Raw genomic sequence first — 24,331 nt, forward strand, 5'->3', positions numbered from 1 at the left:
AATTTACAATTGGTGCTTGGAAACTCTTCGCCTCTCTTCGTGCATGACCTTACAGATGTATACTTTAACATATGGGTATTGGATGGAATGTTCACCATTTTTGAAGCATGATTGGTTTGGTTTTAGCAAGGATTACTTTAAGAATGCCCTGCAATGCTTTCAATGCTCCATATTTCTATAATCCATTTGTGGAGTGGAGGGTCTTGGATGAGCATGAATGAGACACAATGATAAATAATTAGCTTTTCTGAATGCCAGCGATGGTGTCTCAATTGACCAGTAAATGGCAGTTTAATAGATATGTTTTTCCGTTGACCTATTTTCCGAATGTAGTCCCTTATATCAAGTTTTGCTTGTTAACCCTTTCTTGTAAAATGAACATCATGTTTCTATTGTAACACCAAGTTTCTGATATAACGTCAAGCCATTTTCACGGTTATTTTTTTATAAGTCTTTGAATGTAACGTCTGACCATGTCCATGAATTTATCAGTAAGGACTAGGACTCACAGAAATCATCATCCTTGGTCTACACGAAGTTGTTGCGTTGTCTCAGAAACTATGCAAACAAAAAGTTATTTTTCAGGTGGCTGGGATTAAGTCTTTTGCACTTCAGGAGACCGTTACTCCCTCAGTCGGTTTATGATGTAAATTCATGTAGTATAATTGCCTCCTTCAGAATGGACAACTTTCAGGTCCAGAAAATTCATGTTTGACTTACTGAATTCAGTTTTAGACTTGAGATTGATTGTTGAATGACTTTATTCGATATAAAATATCATAAAAGTATTTACATTATAGTCATCCTGAAAAATCCATTATGATACAGCATAAACATTAAAAAGTAGTGATGGATAAAATATATACAATTAAAAGACCATAAAAACATTTCATGTTATAGCAGGGACAAATGCTTATATATCTCCAATAGCCACACTCTTATGAGATCTTAACAGTTTAGTGCGTATCGACCAGGCACACCCCAGAAATTTGGCTACCCCACACACCACCACCAGGGAAGAGACATCGGTTAAAAGGAAGCGAAGTGCCACCCTATAATTCCCAAAGCCCAAATTCCTGCAAATAGGGCTAAGCCACTTCCTCCTTGCCGCCCTATAAATAGGGCATGCAAAGAGGAAGTGGGGAATAGATTCACTAGGGGCAGAACACCCGGGGCAGTCAGCAGATATTGGAGTCCGGCAGTTCCAACCTGCTACCAGAGTGTTAAGTGGGAGAGTCCCAAACCTAAGCTTCATATAGAGCGATCTATCTCGGGGGCATTGTATATAGCCCAGATATTGCTCGGATTTGGCCACCAACTTATGTTCAAGAAACTGGTTAGTAAGAGTACCTCGGTTGGGATTTCTAGCTTCCTCTCCCTTCACCCAGACCCAGTATGCTTTTTTGATGATTTGCTTTGCCGGTGGGGTCTGATTGAGCCAAGCCTCCCCATAGCCAATGTCTGTCACCAACCGCTTTAAATTACAGATCCATTTGATCTTGTTGCCTGTGTTTAGCTTAATAATCTCGTCCAAGGCATCAGCATAGCTAGCCAGTTCAGGGGTGCGTCTCAGGCGGACCCAAAAAAGCAGTGGGCGAAGTCTTGCAATGTCCCTAATAGAGTGTTTACCCAAATCCATACGAAGTGGTAACAAGGGGGTGGAGGGAGGGAGAGAGACCAACCCTCTCAAAAAGTGGTTCTCTGATTTCTCCAAGTCGTATGTATTCTCAAACCCCCATAGCTCCGCCCCATATAATGCTGTAGGTAGGGCCTTCCCACCATAAATCTCAAGGGCCGCGACTATTGGTCTACTGAAGGAGAGCCGCTGTTTTCTTAATATAACGCCCGCCGCCCTCTTGTGGTTGAGAATCATTTTAGCTAAATGGTCATTCCATTTCATCGTCTTGGTGACCCTAATGCCCAGATAATCAAAGGAGTCTACGATATCTAATGGCGTGCCATTAAGTAAAATATAATTCTTAAAACGTTTGGAGGGGGATAGTGTCATTAATTTTGTTTTGGAGGTGTTGATTACTAAGCCCCGTGCATCACAAAACTGGCTAAACCTATCGAGTAGCTTTTGGAGACCACTTGGGCTTTTTGACATCAAAAGGGTGTCATCGGCGAAAAGGAGGGTGGGAGTTTTCTCCCCTGCCAGGGCTGGGGCATCTGATGGAACCTCTCTCAAATAGTCAACCACCCCGTTTATGTAGAGAGAAAACAGGGTTGGGGCCAGCACACAGCCCTGGCGAACTCCCCTGTCTACCGCCACCCTATCTGTCAGCTGGCCCTGATTGCTCCACCTGATTTTTGAATAATTCCCTTCATGGAGGCGCTTGATGATATCAAGGATCAAAGGTGGAAAGCCCAAATCGAACAGCACCGACCAGAGTTTGGAACGAGGGACCAGGTCAAACGCGGTCTTAAGGTCAATAAAGGCCAGGTATAGACTACCTTTCCCAATTGCAACCGCTTTCCAATAGATCGTAAAAACCGAAAGACCTGGTCCATCGTGCCCACCCCATGTCTAAAGCCCACCTGGAAGTGTGAAAACACATTAGCTTCATCCAACCAAGTCCTGACCCTCATAAGGAGGACCCTACCAACCATCTTCTGGATTACATCAATTAGGCTCATCGGCCTATAATTGGTAGGCTCCTCCCTGTTCCCCTTCTTGAATATGGCTACCACTTCGGCGCCTTTCCAGGCGTCCGGAACAGAATGACCTCTAGCAATTAGATTCAATATGGGCAGGATAAAATCAGCCCATCTTTTGGTTCATGGAGAAGAAGATCGCCCGGGATGCCATCAGGGCCTGCCGCCTTCCCATATATCAGCCCTGAGATGGCAGAAAGGACCTCACTAAGCTTAAAAAGATCTAGAGCACTAACAGAGACAGGCATCGCATCTAATGGGGGATCCTCAAAAAGTGAAAGGGACTTGTCGCTGATCGATTGTGAATGGCAGTTAGCCTCGCTGTACAGCCCAGTGAAATGTGTGTGCCACTGTTATGATGTGATATGGTTGGGGATCGGAGCCTCACCCATACGGCTACCCTTATCAATAAGCCCCCAAAACAGCGTGGCATCCCGCATAAGGGAAGCAGATCGAAGATCCTGCCAGTGTGCTTCCTCCCATATACGTTTAGCTAGCTCAATTGTCTTGGTGTACTCTTTCCTAGCATATCTGACAAGAGAAATATTGTTACTTTGGAGGGCTACAGTTAGCATACGTCTCTTCTCCCTACAATCCCTTGAGTACCACAAATTAGTGGACCCAGTAATTGGTTTGTAAATGCGGGACTCTGGTATGGTGAGGAGGAGACCCATTTTATCGATAGAATCTTGGTAATAATGCATGAGGGGAGAGTTCTGCACACCCATGAGGGGCTCTTGAAGTAGATCAAGCTCCAGAGACTTCTGCTCTACCAAGATTCTTATTTTGCACAGTATGTCCTCGTCGTGAGCGACCTTATGCCATTCAAGGCGTTGATTGCAATGAGAAGGGACTACCTCTTTTGTTAGCAGTTTTGTTACATTAACGGGTTTGGGAACTGACCATGAGTTGTTTAGAAGCATACAAAGCGGATTGTGGTCGCTATCCTGAGTTGGTAAAATTTCCATATCCACTAAGTCATGCCAGAGTCGTATGTCCAGCAGGATATAATCTATTCTAGACGGACAGCTAGATCTATTGTATGTATTGGCCCGCACCTATCGGAGCGTGTCCTGCCGTTTACGGCTCTGAGGTTATGCTCCAATGTAAGGGCACACAATTGTATAGCCCTTTGAGTCCACTTCTTAATTGGAGCCAAGCTGAGAGGGGGGATTGCAAATTTACTATCCTGATCACCAGTACCCAGAACATCCACAGTGCAGAGAGGTTCGTAAGTACAGTTAAAATCCCCGGCCACAATGATAGCTGAGTTGGGGTTAATTTTGGATAGCTCTCTTTCCAGTGTTACTATGGTTGAAGAGGATTGAGCCCCAGGAGACCCTCTAGCATAGACATTAAAAATGTCCAGATTAAAACTATTTTTAGGGCCTTTCACCGTCAGGTGTAAAATATCGTTTGATGGAGTTAAATGGGAGGATAATACCCAGTTTAAACAAACATTTAGCCAGATATGTAGTCCCCCCGCTGGTCTGCCTTTCCCTGTTCTTATAGCTGGAATAAAGTGGGTGGCAAACTCAGGCTTGTGGAGGGGCACCGTGCTCCAAGTCTCCTGGAACAAACAGATATCTTGGCCATCTATAAATGTGTTCCACTGAGGGAGCAACAGTTTTTTTGTAGCCCAGCAATGTTTCAGGAGAGGAAACGTAGTGACCCTTGAGTGTTATCCGCAATTCCAGTACCTCCTGCAGTTATATCGCTGTTATGGACAACCGGTGAACTCCCCCGAGCCTCTTGCCCTGCCCCCCCCAGATTTAAACAGGGGGCTATATCGTCTTTTTTCCCCCTCTTATTTTTAATATCGGGAGCTGATAGTGAAGTTTTATCCAGTCAATCTACTGTGCTTAAGCCTGACTCTATTTCTTCCCCATCTGGTGACCATAATGGAGAGTTGCGAAATTGAATTGCCGAAGTTCCTGGCGGAGAAGAGCGAAATTCAAGTGCCACCAGATTTTCAGCTATTTCAGCATTGAATAACTTGATCTCGATGCAGTCTGTCCACGAGCCTTCTTTTTTGATCCTAGTTACCTTTGCCAGATCCTCCCGTAATACTGACCTACAGCCCCTCACATATCTTATCCAGTGGATTACTTTATTATGGAGAGATTTGTGGCTTTCATTACTGTTGGGGCTCATAAGTTTTGGGACCTTGGTCATAAAGATTGTGGAAATGGAGCCCCTTGTAAGTATGTTGCCCTTATTGGGCCCAGAATAAGGCCGAACGGACTGCTCTTCCCTAATCATAGCAGTATGGTCACATTTGGCTCCCAGGAGGGGTCGGTCTAATATACCATCTCTACTGCCCTTGCTAGAACCCAAATCAGGGTGTAGTTTAGATTGGCTGTGGGGGATAGAGTTAGCATTCGGAAACCGAGCTTGGGACCCCTAACCTTTCACTAATCCTCACCCAGCCTCTTTAGAACTCTTTCCCACCGAATCCTGACATAGGCTATTTGGGGGGGGGGGGGGGGGGGAGGGCTGGGCCAGTAAGTCTATTCCCAAGCAGATCCACCTTCTCCCTCAACAAAGCCAATTCCCTTTCAAGGGATTCCACTCTCAGTCGCAGGGAGTCATTCTGGGGGCCACATATACTGCATGTCAGTGGACTGGCAGGGGGCTTAGCCATCCCTGCTTTACTAGGGGTGGAAGTTACACTAATCTCTGCACTGAGATCTAAAACGGCATACCTATTAGAACAGGGTAGTTGAGCAGACATACATTCACTAATAGCATTTGCAGAGACGCTTGAATCTGCATGTTTTGGTGGAGATAAAAGCCCAAGAATGCTCTCCACTGGACTATGTCCCTCATGAGTAGAAGATTTATTTGATGGTTTCTTGGTAAACATTGCTGGGATAACTCTCTTGTGTGGATGAGCCAGTGCTGACACATCCACAGGCTGATTTCCATCGATGACTAAAGTGGTATCAATACTGGTACCCAAGATCTCCTCACAGTCAGTCACAATGCCCTCGATCCTTGTTAGGACACAGTTACTAGCAGCGTGGGCAACTTTTTTGGCTTTCCTCCCTCTTTTACTTGTCAGTGGGCCCCCACCCTCAGTTAACTTCCTCTTCCCCATTATGATTGGGCCACAAAGACCGGAGATAAATGCACAGTCACAAAGTCACAGTAATCCGCAGGATCATTTGGGCTGTAATCTAAACCTGAATAAGCAGCAGTACTTACAGGCGTGCGCTCCTACTTCAGATAACAGAGAGCTTGCCCAGCCCGGCCTCTGAAGGGCAAGGACGGGCCCGCCGCGCTGCGGGGCACCAGCTCTTTAATGCTCCCCCGGCGCTGCCTACTGACATCAAAGGCAGGCGCCTGGGGTGAGCGTAGGGCTGCTGGGAAATGTAGTTCTCGCTGGCCGTTCCCCTCACGGCGGACCCGCTAATGGCGGGGAAGAAGACTGCTGGGCCCCTTGCTGGCCGTTCCCCTCATGGCAATGAGCAGGTAAGTTGATGGCAAGCTTTCAATCTGTAGCGCGTCTTGAGATCATTTCTCTAACAACTTACCTAGCGAAGACATGTTTTGAATCTCTCAATTGACCGAGTCGAAATAAAGAAAATGTCATCAATACATATTTTCCAGAGATCCATTTCGTCACTGTACGGATTGGGATCGCCAGTGAGGGTGACGGTAGCCCTCATAGCCACGACTTTCACTTGCACGAAAAACTGAACCTTCCAGATAAAGAAAATTGTATTGATGGCAACATCTGCACAGTCATCATCAGCTTACCCCCTTCTGATAATGTGCTCACTTTGCCCTTGAATTCTAGATATTTAATAAATTAACTAATTTTGCATGCAACATGAGCTTATTTTTTGGGGAAAATATGTTAATTTTATCATATGCAGCTTTTGTCAATCAGAAGTCATATACCTAATTAAATCTACTTACACAAAATGTTTTGATTGGTTCCACTATATGCTGATGGTTTCTCCTACAACTTGGAAATGGAACAGAGCAACACGATATATGATAATCGGTATGGAAATTCAAAGCACATTTTATGTACATTGGGTCTGTGAAACAGGTTCTGTATGTCATATAATGTTTCGATTCAAGAGGTGTTGTTTTGCCGCCTGGTGGGGGCAATGCAGTTAATAAAGGAGTCACATGAAAACGATATCAAATATCGTTGCTTACCGACAGAATGTCTATGAAGTACGCAATTTCCGCTCCAACTACACGGATGTTGTTTGAGGCCTGAGAATACAGAGTCCGGGATCCTCCCAGCCAGTCCACACAGATGCAGTTGACATCTTCCACTTGGAGCATCCGCTGTCATAAACAAGGGGTGGAGAAATGATAAGCCAGCAAGGTTTGGTGGAATGTTTTAGTGCTACATACACAATATAGAGTTCATAGTGGTGGTTATTACATTTATGTAGTGGTACCTGGCCCTAGCTTCATGTGCTGTCTCACTTAATGTGACCGTGGACAAGAAACCACTGTGGAGACCACTCGCCTGAGGAGTAATCAGCTGCATTCTTTAACTTAGTACTGGAAATGCATCAAAATCTTATGCCTCCCAAGGTGAGGCATAACAAGGAGAATTATGTTTATTTCTCCTCTTATTTTCCTCTTTCTCTATGCGCTGCATTCCGCAACACACATAGAAAGAGGAAAAAGCCTCTGTGGATTGTTTTTGTGCAGGAGGGTACCCCTTCCAGCACAAAAACAATCCTGCCTGCAACAATCCTTCCTGTAACCATGCTGCAAGAGTGCCTGCTTAGCACTAGACTACTGAAAGGGTGCAAGAGCAGGGGGAAGGGAGAGGAATGCACCGTGTTGGATAAATATGGAGCATTCCTGTCCTTTCCTTTGACACAGGGCATTGCAGCAAGGTAACTTGCAGTGCTTCCATCCTGGTAACTATGCCCTTTAGACACGCCAAAGCTTAACAAAAACCAACAAGACCTAGGGCCAAATGTACAACAGATTTTTGCGGTTGCAAAAAGGCATTTGGCCCGTTTGCGACTGCAAAAAACGAATGGACAATGTACTAACCCTATTTTGTGAGTCGCTAATCTATTACTGACTCGTAAAATAGGGTTAGCGACTCGCTATTAGGAAGGGGCGTGCCAAGGGCGTCACTTCCTAATAGCGAGTCCAAATGCCATGTATAAGTTTTGCGACCGCATTTGTGGCTGCCAAAAACTCGCAGTTTACCACCTACTTCAAGTACCCATTCCCCTTTGTGAATGGGTCGGCAAATATTTTTCAAGAGCAGGCATTGGTCCCAGGGAAAACGGGCTGCATTAAAAAAAAACTGCTTTATTGAGAAAGCAGTCCCAAACATGGTGGTCTGCTGACCCCAGCAGGCCACCATCGCTGGGAGTGCTAGCCATTCCTAATGGGGTCGCAAACTGAGACAGCTTCATTAATATTCATGAGGCATGCAATTTGCGACCCATTGGGAATCGCAAACAGTGTCTGAGACACTGTTGTACATTGAATTTGTGCGACTCGCAATTTGCGTACCAACACTTCTCAGTTTTGTACCCCAGAGTACCGAATCTTCTTCTTGGGCAAGGAGAGTCCCTGTAACCCTAGTAGTAGCAGGGCTCTGATGTATGGGTATGTACAGTGCAAAAGCTGCTGAAAATGAGCCTTTCAGATGGAGCATGTCTATGTGCTGCTCTGGCAGGCAACAGGTAGTGTATTCTAGAGATGGGTTACTACTGCAGTGTTACGTTCTAATTGGCATTGCAACAAGAATGATGATGTGGCAAGAGCTGTCAACAGTGAACCTGGGGAACCAGGTTTGAATTCCAGCTTCGACTCATCATCCTGTGATTCTGGGCAACTCGCGTAACCACCAGTGCTTAAAAAAGTGCAAAAATCAGGTCCTGCACAGATGGCATAGAGGCTGATGCCTGTCATGTCTCACAACATACACAAAATCCAAATGTACATGTTGAGAGTTGCATGTTCGGTGGCGTGGCTGAGTTAGGAGGTGGTGAGTTGAGGCACAGCATACATAAACGGGACCGCAGCCACAATTATTAAACAAAATGTATTAAAGGTTATCTCAAGTGCTGATGTGAGTGTTCTTGAATGTATGTATCTATCCCCGCAGTAGTGGCAGAGCTGGAAGAGATAAGCTGGCCCTTACTCCCTCTCACGCTCAAGTCCAGGAGCGGAGGGATTAGAATGTGGGTCTCATGGTAACACAGTTTACAGCTATCCAAAAGACTACATCCTCTCAGCAATGCTTCATATTAAACTTTTTGCTGTGCTATACGATGTTTTTATGGTTCAACAATTACATTCTCTGATAGATGGCAAGAAAATGTCGCTATTGTTAAACGCCTGGCTCACAGCCCCACCCCCAGATACCCCCCTGACTGCCCCTCATGGCCCGCCCAGTCTAATTAGTGAGTCCCAGCATTTCTTTTATCCCATTTAAAGCACTGTCAAGCCCAGATTTGATGGCTGACTGGGAGGGGACAGGCTGTGATTAATTTCAGCCAGTGGTTTCTGGTGCTCGGCACCAGCACTTTATTGTCAACACAGGCTCTTATAACGGCCTGCCACATGGGGGCGCTGTTTGTCTAATTTTGGTAGGAGCACACCAACAGTTGTTTAATAATTAAATATACATTAAAATTACTAATACCTGCCATGCAAAGCTATAAGAATAGCTTGGCGGCATATATTAGTCATGTTAATATATATTTAAAGTCTAAATTGTTGTTAGCTGTGATGGCATTGTCCTTGGCAATGCTAGTGCAGACAATGGGTGGTGCAATCTGCACCAGCCTCGTGGCAAGGGCCCCTTGCACATATTTATTTTTACAAATTAAGTACAGGGAGGGAGAAATACTGAGGAAGGCACAAGCGCCCTTACCTATAAGTGTTTGAATCAGTGGCCCTTGCCTGTAATGGTCATCTGTGTGTGCTTCCCCTCAGAGGCTCCACTGGTGTGATGCTTGTAGATCCAGTTCTCTATTCATTGCATAACTGTGCGATGATCCCAGCTGCCTTGTGTACTATGCCAGTTATCCACGCCCCAGATATCCGAGACAAGACTCTGGAATGGACCACATCCTTCCTCTCAGGCAGAACCCAGAGCGTCCGCCTCCCCCCTTTCCGATCCGAAGCCTCCGAGATCATCTGCGGCGTACCCCAGGGATCCTCCCTCAGCCCGACACTGTTCAACATCTACATGACCCTGCTTGCACACGTCGCCCGACAACACGACCTCAACATAATCATCTACACCGACGACACTCAACTGATCCTCTCCCTCACCAAGGACCCCATCAGCGCCAAAGCCAACCTCCACAAAGGATTGAAGGCCGTCACTGACTGGATGAAGATCAGCCGCCTGAAGCTGAACTCGGACAAGACGGAGGTCCTCATCCTTGGCTCCAACTCTTCAGCCTGGGACGACTCCTGGTGGCCGACGGCACTGGGGGCAGCCCTGACACCCACCGACCACGCACGCAACCTGGGAATTATCCTCGACTCAACGCACTCCATGACCAAGCAAATCAACGCCGTCTCCTCCTCCTGCTTCAACACCCTCCGCATGCTCCGCAAGATCTACAGATGGATCCCGTCAAATACAAGAAAGACAGTCACCCAGGCCTTCATCAGCAGCAGACTCGACTACGGAAACGCCCTTTGCGCGGGAGCCCCGACCAAGCTCATCAAACGACTACAACGCATCCAAAACACCTCGGCACAACCGATCCTTGACGTACCACGCCACAGCCACATCACCCCCCACCTGAGAAACCTGCACTTGCTCCCCATCAACAAGAAGATATCCTTCAAGCTCCTCATCCACGCACACAAGGCACTCCACAAGACCGGCCCTACCTACCTCAACAGACGTTTCTCCTTCTACATTCCCAACCGCCAGCTACGCTACGCCGACCTCTCACTAGCCACCGTCCCGCGCATCCGAAGAACTACCACCGGCGGGAGATTCTTCTCCCACCTCGCCGCCAAAACATGGAACACACTCCCACTGAGCCTACGACAGACCCAAGACCTGCTGACCTTCAGGAGAACACTCAAGACCTGGCTGCTCGATCAGTAGCGGCCCCCCCCCAGCGCCTTGAGACCCTCGCGGGTATGTAGTGCGCTTTACAAATAACTGATTGATTGATTGAGTTATTCAGTTTTGTTTGGTCATGTTTTTTTTCTGTAGCACTTACACTATCTGTCAGCTGTTTCAGGGCATCCACTTTTCTTTCCATCCCATTACCTTACAGTGGGCCCTCGAAAGGTAGTCCGATGTCACTTTGCTTCCAGGGTGGCACAAGTATGACTATGCAGCAGGCATCAGCTGAAGACCAGTTCATTAGGAGGAGCCCCACTGATTACATCAGGTAATGCTCCAGCCTTCATTGATGAGCGTCAGACTCCAGACTCCCACGGATAGAGGGTGCTGAAGCAGTTAAATGCTTTGGTGTACTTTTTTAACCTCTAATACTGATTTTTTTAATAGTTTTATATATTTTATTTTACCTTAAACTATCTTTTACTCTGAGCGTGAATAATTTACTAAACTAAAAACATTCTGCTTTATATTTCTTAACATTCTAAACTCTCAGACCGTGTTACGCATTTGTTAATTGTTCTCTTCATTTTTTTTTATCTTGCAGAAATCAAAACTTAACTCCTTTTTCTATATTAGGTACTCACTGCGCTTTGTATTCATGTGGTTTAATTGCATGGATTATTTTATGTGCAGCTGCAGCAGTAGGACATGGAGATCATCATCAAAACAGGCGGCTCCTCCGCTATGGCGGAGGAGCATCGCCCCACTGCTTTTAATCAGTGCGAAGAAGAAACATAAAATGATAATAATTTAGAGTTATTATCATTTTAATGCTTCATGTCCTGCTGGTTTGCCGGTGGGCAGGTCTGCTCTTGGAGCAGTTAATGAGTAGTTTGCCCACTTCTAAGTGCGCAATGACTGTTTGGTCGGCCCTCTCGGGCCACCCAAACCAGTCATGCACACTTTCCCGTTCTCCATGCAGGCTGCATTACAGCCTGTATGGAGACCATGTCCACCCCTATAGCCCCTGGTTGAGGTTTGTGTCATGGCACTCAGACCAATCACAACACTACATTTCAGCTTTGTGATTGGCTTCGGAGAGGGAGACTGGCTGCCTGCTTCCTGTTCCTGGAGTCGTAGACAGGAGAGCAGGAGCAGAGACGCGGGACCCGGCCTCAAGTTAAGTGTTCTTTTTTAATTCCCCCACCCGGCGTGACTCCCCCGCGACACATCTACCCTCACTACACATCTCCCCCTGTGACACCCCCCCCCCCCCATGACCACCGCACCCGCCCCCTCCAGACGCGCAAGCCATACCGGCCACCACAGCAAAACATTAGGGAATGTGTGTTGCTCAGTGCCGGTTCATACGGTGTGCAGGTGTGGGAAGGCAGCTCCTTCCTGTCGGTGCCCATCGAAAGGGCCTCTCCCCTCACGGCTCAGACATCACTGTCACTTCTGCGGCAATGGATACTCGGAGGGGAGATCTGCGGCAGGCATAGAGCGCCATCCTTGAAGGACGGTGGCCAGTGTATGGAAGCTTACGGGATAAGAGGGGTGTAAAATGTGGAGTTCTCCTTCTTGTACCAGAAAGATTCTATTTCGCTCAGGCTGCAGGCACGGTTTGCTTTATATGCAAAGCTGCATCACAAGAATGCTGTATTATGTGTGAGGAACAATTGAACAACTGAAGACCTGGCTCTTCTAGCAGCAGTAGCCCTTAGCACAGTATGTACAACTGGAAGCTCCAAGACACCTGAGGCTATTCGTGCGCTGTATAAATTTAATTAACATAACATAATAGGAAAATATTTTACAATCAGAAACCCTGGCTGTAAGATAGATTCCCCACACATATTGCTGTAACCTTGGAATGCAAGTTTGCATGTAATGAGAAATATTTGGTTGGTTATGGGGCTGTCCAACCAGTGGCCATATTATAAATTGTGCCTCAGGGGTGCAAAAGGCGTGTGCACCTGGTTTGGGCATGTCCCAGCACAATGGTGTTGCAGAAGGAGCCACAGATACTTTTGCATCCCCTTCTGCAATACTGATAGCACTGGTGCACATGTAGCGTCAGCCCTATTATGAGAGGGCATCCCTTTATTTGCATAGGGGTGTGGCTCCATGCAAATGAGGTAATCACTTTGTCTCAGCACCAGCGCCATATTATTGACGCAGGCGCAGACAAAAAACAGATCCTTAGGAGGGTCATTCACAGTGCACCACAAATAGGTGATGCACTGTCAGTGAGCCTCCTGAAGGAAACCCTGTGCAGGGGAAAAGGGATTCCCATGAATGCCCCAGAGATCTCCCCACAGGTACGTGCAGTCACTCGCTGCACCCAGCTGCAGGGGGATCCCTCTCTTTTTAAAATAAATGCAGTTGGCATTCCCCCCTGCACCGAGAAACACAGTGTGACTTTGAAGCAGCCACTCCATATTTCACTGAATGTGCTGCCCGCAGGGCAGCATCAATTAGTGGCTGCCTGAAGGCAGGTTATTAATTGTAAAAGGTCACACTGTCCCTGATTGCACCCGCTTAAAGGCGCGCCATGGCACCAACAGGGACAGTGCTCCCTTTCCACAATACAGCCCTAGGTGGGTTTGAGTTTTTGCAGGGTCACTGGTCACACATAACACTGTACCTTTAGTCACCCTTACTGAACTGTTATTGAGGATGGCTTGTTTTTTTTATATATATATATATATATATATATATATATATATATATATATATATATATATATATATATATATATATATATATATATATATATATATATATATATATATATATATATATATATATAACCCTTTCCAAGATGCTGGCTTTTCCAATGATTGTTGCCTGAAATTCCCATCCAAAAGGGAGCTACTCAATTTCCTCTATCATTTCCTTTTAACACCATGTATCAGGAGTTTCTAATAAAAAGATGGATGCATCACAATGCATTTGTTCCCTTATGTTTTTTCATGTTGATCACTCACTTGTTATCCTTTTTGTCTCTAATGTTTGCTTTACTTTTAATTTGTAGTTGGGTTCCTGCATGGACTTCTAGTTCTGGAAGATCTATCATGGGGTCTTTATTGACCCTGGTTCATTAGAGCTCTGGCGTCTTGCTTTCCAACACCTGCATTCATCAGCTCCAATGAAAGATTGTCAAGGAGGTTATTTATGCCCTTTCAACTTTTTACTTCTAACTCAGACTTAATGTGATACTTGACACCTTTCAATGGTGCATATTGGCACTGCGGCTATGGGCGGGGAGCTGTCTCAGATGAGCATGGCCAAGCTCACCAACACAGCAGACAACATTTGGCTTTATTCCCACCTAGGCCCCTTTCCATACACAAAAATCTAACACAGATCCGACACCTCAAGCAAGCAGACTGCCCAAGTCAGCAGAGCTGGGCTCCCTGATCCATCTGGCCAAATTCTAGCATCTCACAATGAGCGGGGAAGTAGTACGGCCATGTCTTCAATGCAGCATGCCTGTCTGGCCAGAGTGTGTAGGGAGGGCCTAGACTAGTGGATCCCGTGGCTTTAAGTGTATTGCCCTGGGCCTGCAGCAAGAGCTTGGTGGAGGCTCCACAGGCATGTGCTGGCTAAAAACCATCCTGCGGCCCCTAAAGCATGACAAATAGGTCTGAACATTCATTGGGCATATGAGTCACCAAAGTGGGTTGCCTTGGTGGCCCTTTGAGCTAAGGAGAGGCCTTGCCCATGGAGAAGCCCCCCAGGAAACATTTTCATGCTCATTGCAGCACATTACCTGGCACCCTGCAACACCTGTGGGGTGCAGCAGGTGAACTTCTGAAGGCCTACCCTGTGGGTGGATTGTGTAATAGTGGCCAATGTCCTTGAAGCCCATGTATCTAATGTGTGTGACAGACTCTCTGCATGGGAAACCCTGTGATGGTGATTCACCCCTCCTCTGTGGCCTACACTCAATGGGACACCGTGGCTGGCTCCCTCCTGCTCCTGGGTAAGGTGCTTTTGTGCTCCTGGTCAGGCTTGCCCTGTGCCATCTCTGGAAGGCAAAATGCGGGTGCTAGGCCGGGACTTCTCTCTCTTTCATCCGGATTTGAATAATGTTGTGAACTTAATCACAGAGGCCGGGGTGGGGAGACAAAAGATACTGTCACCACATTGAGAAACACATTTAATAACAGTCACCTTGAGGATATGGCAGAAGCCCCAGAGGAGCACACAAGCTGCAACAACCTTAGGACTGTTGGGATCCCGGAAGGGACTAAAGGTTCTCGACCTGAACTGTTTCTCTTCATCTGGCTTACAACCTGAATACCACCAAAAATATGTCACTGTATTTCATCATTGAACATGGCCATAAGGGACTGATCCTGAGGCCCCCATCCTGAACACTTCCCAGATAGTTGACAGTGTGACTTTATCGACCCTGATGCTACCCTCTGTATGCACCATCAAAAAGATGCGATCTTTAGAGACCCATGTGATGTTTTACCCTGGTGGTATGAGATTTGTCCAGCAACAACGATGATCCTTTCAGGTGCTAAAACAGAGTCTACATGTCATGCACTTAAGCAATATGCTATTATACCCAGCAAAACTAAAAGTAAACCTTAAATACCAGGCACAATTGTTTAGTGACCCTAGAGGCTATGTGGGACTGGTTGAAGGAAAGAAAGTCTACTGAGGCAGATGTTTCTGGGGGCCACCAATGTGGTCCCACCTGGAGGGTAGTCTAGTAGCCCAGTGCCCCGTGAGAGGCAGAATAGGAGGTGGTGTTGTCAATACTCGAGAGGCCTCTTACAGACCCGACCAGAAGGTAAGCATCTGATGGACTCTGTGCATAAGATGTGAGTGCAGGGCAATACAGCAGGCCTTCCCCTCACTGTTTTGTGTCTGTTTCAAGATTGTATTAAGGGTTATGTTAGGGTTCTACAGAACGGTTTCTGGCCTACAATGGAAACCCCGCAATCGGTTGGTAGGGCTCTACTCAAACAGCTAACAGTGTTACAGAGTTATACTAGTGGAATAATGTGAGGTATTCAAAATACAGTAACATAATAACACACCATTACAAAACATGACATTAGAATATAACTTAAGTATTTAACTCATATTGTTGTCGCACTTCTTTCTATCGTCATAGCTGCCAAGATTCACAGGTGCATGCGTGACTAGCAGCACTCATCCATATTTTATCTTTGCATTGTTGTAATTATAATCTTGTTTGTATAATGGGCTAAACAAGACTACAAGCCCCAGAATGCAAGTAAAACAAGCATTGGCAAAGCCAATATGTTTCGCCTATGCAAGAGCTATTGGCTTTGCCAATGTGTTTTAGCCATGTTGTACACCAGCTTGGCTGCTGGTCAGCATGGCTAAAAGTTAGTGGTGTAGAGGAGAGTGGCGTGGGGTGGAGTGTTATAGAGTGGAGTGGCACAGAATGGAGTTGAGTGTCATAGAGTATAGTGTCATAGAGTGGAGTGGCATAGAGAGTGGTGGAGTGGCGTAGAGTGGAGTGGAGGGTTGTGGAGCGGAATAGAGTAGAGAGGAGTGTCACACTGGAGTGTCGTAGAATAGAATGTTGTAGAGCTGAGTGTCGTACAATAGAGTGTCATAATGTGGAATAGTATAAAGTGTTTTGGAGTGGTGTGGAGTGGCGTGGAGTGGAGGGTTGTGGAGCAGAACAGAGTGGAGAGGAGTGGAGTTGAGTGGAGAGTCATAAAGTAGAGCAGAGTTCTTCAAATTGTGGGGCGCGCCCCCCTGGGGGAGCGCGACACCATCCTAGGGGGGGGCGCGCACTCCACTCTAATTTACCTTTGTTCCCTGTCGCAGGTCTTCTTAGAGAACTCCGGTATGGTTGGAGGGAGGAGGGAGGAGGGAGGAGGGAGGGGAAATCGACGGGGCACGAAGTGCCCATGCTTTTATTATGTTCGCCATCCGAGGTGGGGGTTAATTCATTCAGCTTCAGCTGCAGTGAGGAGGCAGGAAGTCTCCTCTGCTAAATCCAAAGGTAAACGAACAGACAGCCTTCACATTCCATATTATAGTAGAGGAGACTCCTAGCCTCGCACTGCAGCTGAAATGCCTGTCTGTTCCTTTGCTTTCAGTTTAAGCAGTGGAGACATCCTGCCTCTCACTGCAGCTGAAGCATTGCAGCTCTATGAATTAACCCCCTCCTGGGAGGGTTAGCGCTTCCCAGAAAGGAGACAAAGTTTCTTTTAAAACTGCACAGTCAGGTGCGCAAAATGCCAGCTAGCCATGCGTTCTTTTAAACAGACAGCAAATTTCTTGTCTATAAATAAAGAAGCATGTTCCCTTTTATCAGCCATAGATTATTCAGGCAGCCCTAGAACACAAGTAAAAGTTATTTCTATTTCTATTTGCTGTTCAAAGTATGCATGGACAAGTACTGACAAAACAGCTTTAGGTGACTGCTTATTTTTGTACCACCTGGGACATAAAAATAATGAGCTGGCAACCCTAATAACAAGAGCTGGAGTTTGTTGCAGGATCACCACATTATTTATTTCCTCCACCCTGATCCCTGGTTACTACCATATTAGCAATAGTTTAACACATTTGAAACCCTACGCTGCCGTCAATAACATTCTGAGTTACTTCAAGTGTCTGGGAATGCACCCTGCATTCAGACAACTCGCTTCTCATTCTCGAACTTCACTTTCACGCTCACCCTGCACTCACGCTGATCCCCATGCACTCACACCATTCACCCACTTACCCTGCACTCACAGTGATCACTCTGCACTCACAATGCACTTGCACTGTTCACCCTATACCCCACCCTGCAATCACACAAGCACACTACTCAACCTGCGCTCAAGTGACATTTCACTCATCTGTCGCCCTCACTGCTCAATCTGCAATCTCACTCAAATAAGCCCACCACTAACCATACATTCATTCGTCCCACTCTGCACTTATATCTGCAACCAAATTCATATGGTCACCTCGCTCACCCTGCAGTCACTCCTCTTACCCTACTCGCAAACTGTTGCATGGCTCACCGTGCACTCACATGAGCACTCCTGCCACCCACACAGCACAGAGGGTTAATGTGCCTGCTCCATAGAATGTGTACCATGTAGATCACAGAACTGAGTGTGAGTAAAAAATGAGTAGCGCTATAACAAAACAAAGAGAGATGAGGTGCATCGTTGGTGAGTAGTAATGAGGGAATTCATGGAGAAGTAGGGAATGTGGGAGGGGATACCAAAAAAGACTGTTGCACTGTGTGCAAAAAGTGCTTGGGCCAGCCCTGGCTGGGAGTGATAGCCCCCACCCAAAGTTCGGGTCTAGTTGCGCCCCTGTACACGAGTATGGGCATGTCGTCCTAAATTACAAAAGCACACATTTACATGCACTGCAATCCAGCCTTTCAGGGGGCCCCTTGATAGAGACAGCTCTGTTTGTGCCCTGATGGCCTGGAATAATTCCTAAACAGATTATGTAAATACCTTTTTGTTTCATTTCTTTTTAATGTGATTGATGTAAGGAGTCTATTACTATTTGCAGAGAAATGTGTTTGTTTCAAGCAACAACCATAAAAAAAGTTTATTTTGATCCAAGAGGGGTCCTCACATATGAGACATTGGAGGATATCACAGATATTATTCACTGTAAAATTAGTGGGCTGCTACTTTGTTACAACAGTGAAAACACACAACTGACTATCTATGAATATTAGATGTAAACGCTTTTAGAATTTCAACCATAGTGCCTGTGCACCGTTAGTAGCCTGGCTAAAGAGGGTATGGCAGAGCTGAATGTAAATCATTTAGACTCAAAGCTGTACTGAACAGGGGCCCCCAAAATAGTTTTGGCCCAGGGCACCCAAAATCCTTAACATGTCCCTGCCACCACAAAGTCTGTCAGACAACATTGCTCTGAAGTAAAATAGACAACATCATTCATTTATTATTAGTTCTATTTTTTTTAAACATAAGCCCGACGTGTCCTTAACTCCAACTGCTTCAGGCAAGCAACTTATCGTACTACTAAGGAATTCTCAATTAGGTGTTCGTTCAACGCCCTCTCTGTGGACTTTCAACTTTGTCTTCGGGTCCATAACAGGTTGGTGGGCAATTATCCCATTATAATGCTGCCTAAAACGGTTGTTAATGATTTTTAGAGAAGATTTGTTTCTCGTGTACCAGCTCTGAGCTAGGGAGTACTCGAAAAATCTGACAACACTGTCTCCCTTACAGTCCCTGTTTTGGCTGAAAATGTCTGCAGAATATTTAGCTTTGAGAGAAACTGCTATCAAAACTCTCTTGCCTTTTAGCTCTCCTATTTATGTGAGATTGGGTTCTCAGCACTTGCGGTATTAAAGACTAGGGGGCAGATTTACAAGTGCCCTGCGCCACCAGTACGTCACTTTTCGTGATGTACTGGTGGCGCAGGGAGCTCCTCCATATTTACAAGGACGGGAAAAGCCACCCTGCGTGACCTTTCCTCTCCTTGTAAATACGGCCCCTTCACATGCAGCACTTTGTGTTGAAGGGTTGGTCCATGGGAATTGCTGTGGGTGTTCCCACGCAACACCCATGGAACAAGACACATCTCCAGATTTACGAGGAATCGTAAATCTGGAAATGCGTCTGAATGCTACGCCACCCTAGAGGTGGCTTAGCGAGGCGCTAAGAGGAGAAATGTTTTCATTTCTGTTCGTTTTTCCCCTCTTTCAATGCGTGCTGCATTCTACAGAATGCATTGAAAGAGGGAAATGCCTGTAGTGATTGTTTATGTGCAGGAAGGTGCCCCTTCCTGCACAAAAACAATCTCCCCACGACGCAGGCATCCTTGCACCATGGTGCAAGGATGCCTATGCCAGCACATGGCTGCAGTTTGTGCGCCAGCGCAGGGTGAAGCACAGGGATGCGTCATATTCTTGTAAATATGTCGCATCCCTGTGCTTCAGAAGTGCCGCAACGTGGTGCAGCCAAAGGGCTTGCGGTGCCACGCTGCGGCACTTCCTTGTAAATCTGCCCCTGGATGTAGAGCACTACCAGAGGATGGCAGTAGCAAAAATCCATCCACAGATTGACCGTCTCTAAAAAACAGGCACACCTGTCATATTTATGTTGGTGGTGATATTATCAATCTATGTAATGTGTAAAACAAAGCATCCTAGTAAAAACAATTTGCGCACATTTTATTCTGAAAAGTGGTGTTTTGAGCTGTGTAATAACCCTCTGCTATTTCACCACACCCACTCACAAACCTGCAGTTCACTAAACACTCTTATTGTATTGAACTTTATTTGCTTGTTATGCCCGGAATTTGCGCGTGGCGGTCGATTCCAGAAATTTCTGTCAGGTGGTGGGGGGGGGAGGGGGCCCAACATCTAAAAAAATTCAGCTGGGGGGGCTCAACCTACAAAAGTTTGAAGACCTCTGGAGTAGAGTGTCATAGAGTAGACTGGAGTATTGTAGAGTAGAGGTGAGTGTTGAGGAGTAAGGTGCTGTGTCGAGGAGTAGAGTTTTGTAGAGTGTTTTAGAGTGGTGTAGAGTGGCATAGAGTGGAGTGGTGTGGAGTGCAGTAATGTAGAGTGAAGTGGCATCTAGTGGAGTGCCATAGAATGGAATGTGGTAGAGTGGAGTGGCATAGAGTGGCATGGCATATAGTGGAGTGGGTGAAAAGTGGAGTCGATTGGCTTAGAATAGAGTGGCGTAGAGTGGATTGTCATAGAGTGTTGTAGAGTAGGGAATGCATGGTGTGGCATGGCACTGCCATGACAGACAACACATTTTCAATTGACTTGACAATTGCATTTGCACAGCAATTTAGCTTTACTGTTAATATTATACAGTGCACAAACAATAATGTGTTGAAATGGCACCACCTAGTGCACTGATTTGTTTTGATCGTATTAAAATATTTGTTTCCATCTCTCTTCAGCATTACAAAGAAATGTTGTACATTTGTGCTTTCCTACCTCTGATATATTCTGAATTATTTGCACAGTTCATTTGCAGACATTTACATTTTGTTGTGTACTAGAAACAAGACTTTCCTTTCACACCTCCAGATTGTCAGATAAATCCTGTCACTTTGAAGTCAGAGAAAGAAAAGTAAACACCATACTCCCTCGGAAGACAGAGTCTGATATTTGACCACGGTCTTTGAATGGACAGCAAATGTGACAAGATAAGAAAAAAATAATAAGGGCCTGTTTACAGTAAGTGAGCACTTGTGGAAAAATACAGTAAACGGGTTATACTCCATGCAAGGGACTAACTCAAACTGGAAAGCCTAAAACAAATAAAGCCAGAAAATAGAATGCAAGCAACTGTGAGTTACGAAACTCAAGAAAGCTTTCAGAATGTACCCAAGAAGACTTAAGTGAACCAGACAGGTACGCTGTCTGGTAGGCTTCAACCTAAAAACCTATTCCAGAGCACCTAGTCACACAAGGACCTTGGAATCTTGCCTGGCCTCTCTATCTCTCTCTCTCTCTCTCTCTGCCTATTTCTCTTACTTCATTCTAATCGCTCACACATGTCTCTCTCTCATATCTAACATTCATCTTCTCACTAGTTGTAGTACCTTTCAAGTCTTCCACTACTGACGCAGGCCAAATAAAGCTTAAATATCCATCCGCTTCTTTCTACCCATTCTCCACCACTGAACAGTTAAACCAACGATCATTATAGTGACTGGGCCCTGATACACCCAGCACTTACCTTGCACATGTCTGACAGCCAGCTTTCCTCTCCTTTGTCTATGAAGCCATGAGTGATGAACCGTGTCTTCCTGCTGGTTCTGAAGTTCGAAGACGAGATTGACGCTGCATTCTTTGCCGATATTTGCTATAGTCAACACAAAACTGATTAGGATTGCGTTAAGGCTGATCAAGTAGAGTTTCTGTGAAAGACTGTTCCCTAAATAGTTAGAGAAAGTAACTGCAAACTACTGTCACTGCTTGGTGCCTTTGCGTTGCAAGAGGAACTGCAGCTTCTACAGATTCTCTTCCTTCACTTTTTTTGCAGTTTGATATATAGGGCAAACTCGATCAGAAAGATTCGGAGCGTTTTACATGAGAACTAGTTACATTACACACGATCACATTATATGTTTAGCCATGGTCAGATTAAGAGATGTGTCCAGAATCACACGGTGTGCAGCTGAGGACGAGGTTCTAAACTCATTCCCCAGTTCCAAAGTCCTTGGCTCAACACCGTTTGATTCTGGTCAAATCACTTAACCTTCCTGTGACTACAAATGTAGGTAGATGTTGCTCCTGGTGGGGTATTCTCATTTCATACTTATCCCTGGTTACTTAAAACTTTATGGGGCTGATTCACTAAAGCATTTATGAGCATGGGAAGTAGTAGGACAAGAGTGTTGGTTACATACTCTTACATGCCCTTGTGAATCGGGCCCAAAAGCCAAAACGTCCAAATCCACATTAGTAAAAGCACAAAGAAGGCACAGTTCTTTCTCTTTCTTCTAACTGCATATGAATATTTCTTGAGTATTCGCATTTTAGATGTTTTGGAGTCCGTTTTTAAAGGCATATAAGTAAGTGAAAGAGGTATTAGTTTACTTAGTCAAACATGCATTCGCGAATGAGCCCCAGACAGTGCACTGTGTTCCCTTACATGTTCTGACTCCTCAAACTTTATGGAATAATCTTCCATCACGATAACTTTCCCCTGGTATACGTCACAGGGCCTGGTGGTAGGACAGACAGTTGGCATCTTTTTTGATGTTACTTATAGGCCCCAACACTTCAAGTAACAAATAAACCACCCCAAAAAAAGAACAAGCATTGAAAATGCAATCGGACTCGGATTTTCCCAAGACCTATTGCATTTTAAATGGAAGTGCCGTTATGAAAGAAGGCACGAATGGGAGGAGGTGGGGGGGTGGTTGTGGTATAAGAAGTTAAGGACTGCACGAGGGAATGGGGAGAGACAGGGAAACAAAGCGGTTTTACAAGTAAAGGGGCTGATAGCCTTGGAAGAGCAAAAATTACGCCATGGCAGTCAGGAGGCGGGACTAAGAAGCCCAAAACCAATCAAAAAGCAGAATTTATTATTGCAGCCAATAAAATTTATGGCCAAAAAGTGGGCGGAGCTTCCCCCGCTATACTCTATACAGCATCTCTTGACAAGACAGCGCATGCGCTGCCTAGCCGAGACCTAAAAAAAGACTTACCTGAAAGCTATTTTGATTTTGCTGGGTGTAGAGGAGGAAGCGAGTGTTTATTTTCTCTGGCGACCATGGCAGCGCTCCAATAGGTCTCTCTACTGTCCCAGCCCATGGACTTTTATCAGAGAAGCACCCTAATCGATCATAACAGACCTCAGCACCTGCACAACAATGTAAAAGTAACAGAGGTATTGATTAGGCCTATCATTTTCACGAAGCTGTGCGACTCTCCAGCTACTGCTTTCATGCAGGTGCTTAATTTCAAGATAAACAAATCCTCCCTTCTAAAAAAAAGCTTACAATGGCTTTTGACAAGCGCAACAGAGCCCCTATCCGTCCTCTTAACTAGGGTGGGCAGAATTTTTAATTCCGCCTGAGGAATTGGAGGAATTTAGTCATTCTGCATTACTCTTGTAACACAGAGTTACTAATAGATTCCCCCGCTCCGCCCGCGAAATTAACCAGCACTGTTTGGTTTTTAAACAGGGCTGGACGAGGGAGCATTGAAAAACACTGCAGATTAAACTTTAATTTACATATAGAGGGACAGCTCTCTCTTCTGGCCCTGTTTAAAATGCACTACAGTGCATACCCCTCAGAATCCTCTTAGATACTCTGCAGTAACTAAAAACCAGTAATTAAATATGTAATGGCGCCGAGGGGTATGCACTTTAAGTACATTTAGCATTTTGCAGCGCTATTTCTTAGTACAAAATGCATCCTTGCATCCATTTTTGGATACGAGGGTGCATTTTGCACTAAGAAAATAGCATCAAATGCCCACTCTGCCCGCCATGCAATTCTGAGGAATTTTGATAGTAATTCCACGGAATTCAGCTGAATCAAATTCTGTCAATTCAACCCACCCCTGCACTTAACATCCTGTCATTTTCCCTGCTTTTACAAGCATTGCTAGGACTTTCACGTTTGCTGTTAATATTTTCAGTAACAGAGGGCAAGAGAATGACAGAACTGGCAAATGTGCTAGCAAATTGAAGATCTTCAAAAATAAGTCACCAAAGTTTTCAATGATTGGCACCGGCGTAGGGGCATAGTGAAAAGAAAAAGAGAGATTGAGAGATGAAATGGGGGATATGAAAAGAGAGAGAGAGACAATCTATGGAGAACAAAGGGGCAGCACCACCGGTAGAGTCAGATGACCTGTGGAGAATGGAGGCACAGGATGAGGACAGACTGTGTGAATGAAGGGAAGGGGAGGTGAGAAGGAAAGGAAAAAAAAATCTCCCATTAACAGAAAAGAAAGGCAGAGAGAGACAGCCGCTGGTGACCAACAGTGGAAGCCACCATAAACCAAGAGCGGTGGGGCGGGTGAAGGGAACGTGGGAGGAGGAGCTCGTGGGGGGCAGGGGGGTTGCGCAGGGAGGATGCTAGTAATAATATATATATTTTTTAAGAACTTACTAGAAGCAGCCGGCCGCCTCCCACGTCTTGCCACGCCTTCTG

General features: G+C 45.6%; 1 protein-coding gene across 1 annotated transcript in view; it reads right to left on the minus strand.

Annotated features, from left to right (window-relative positions):
- The window catches only part of LOC146866948 (pancreatic triacylglycerol lipase-like), a 187,753-nt gene that overhangs the window by 142,288 nt on the left and 21,134 nt on the right, over positions 1 to 24,331 (minus strand). Inside the window, exons 3-5 of the mRNA XM_085603272.1 lie at positions 22,874 to 23,028; positions 21,397 to 21,522; positions 6,829 to 6,963 (exon numbers count right to left, since the gene is read on the minus strand). Coding sequence (XP_085459398.1) covers positions 6,829 to 6,963; positions 21,397 to 21,522; positions 22,874 to 23,028 — 416 coding nt within the window. The remainder of the gene's footprint in view (positions 1 to 6,828; positions 6,964 to 21,396; positions 21,523 to 22,873; positions 23,029 to 24,331) is intronic.

This window comes from Triturus cristatus, chromosome 1_2, assembly GCF_964204655.1.
Source record: "Triturus cristatus chromosome 1_2, aTriCri1.1, whole genome shotgun sequence".
In the NCBI taxonomy this organism is placed as follows: domain Eukaryota; kingdom Metazoa; phylum Chordata; class Amphibia; order Caudata; family Salamandridae; genus Triturus; species Triturus cristatus.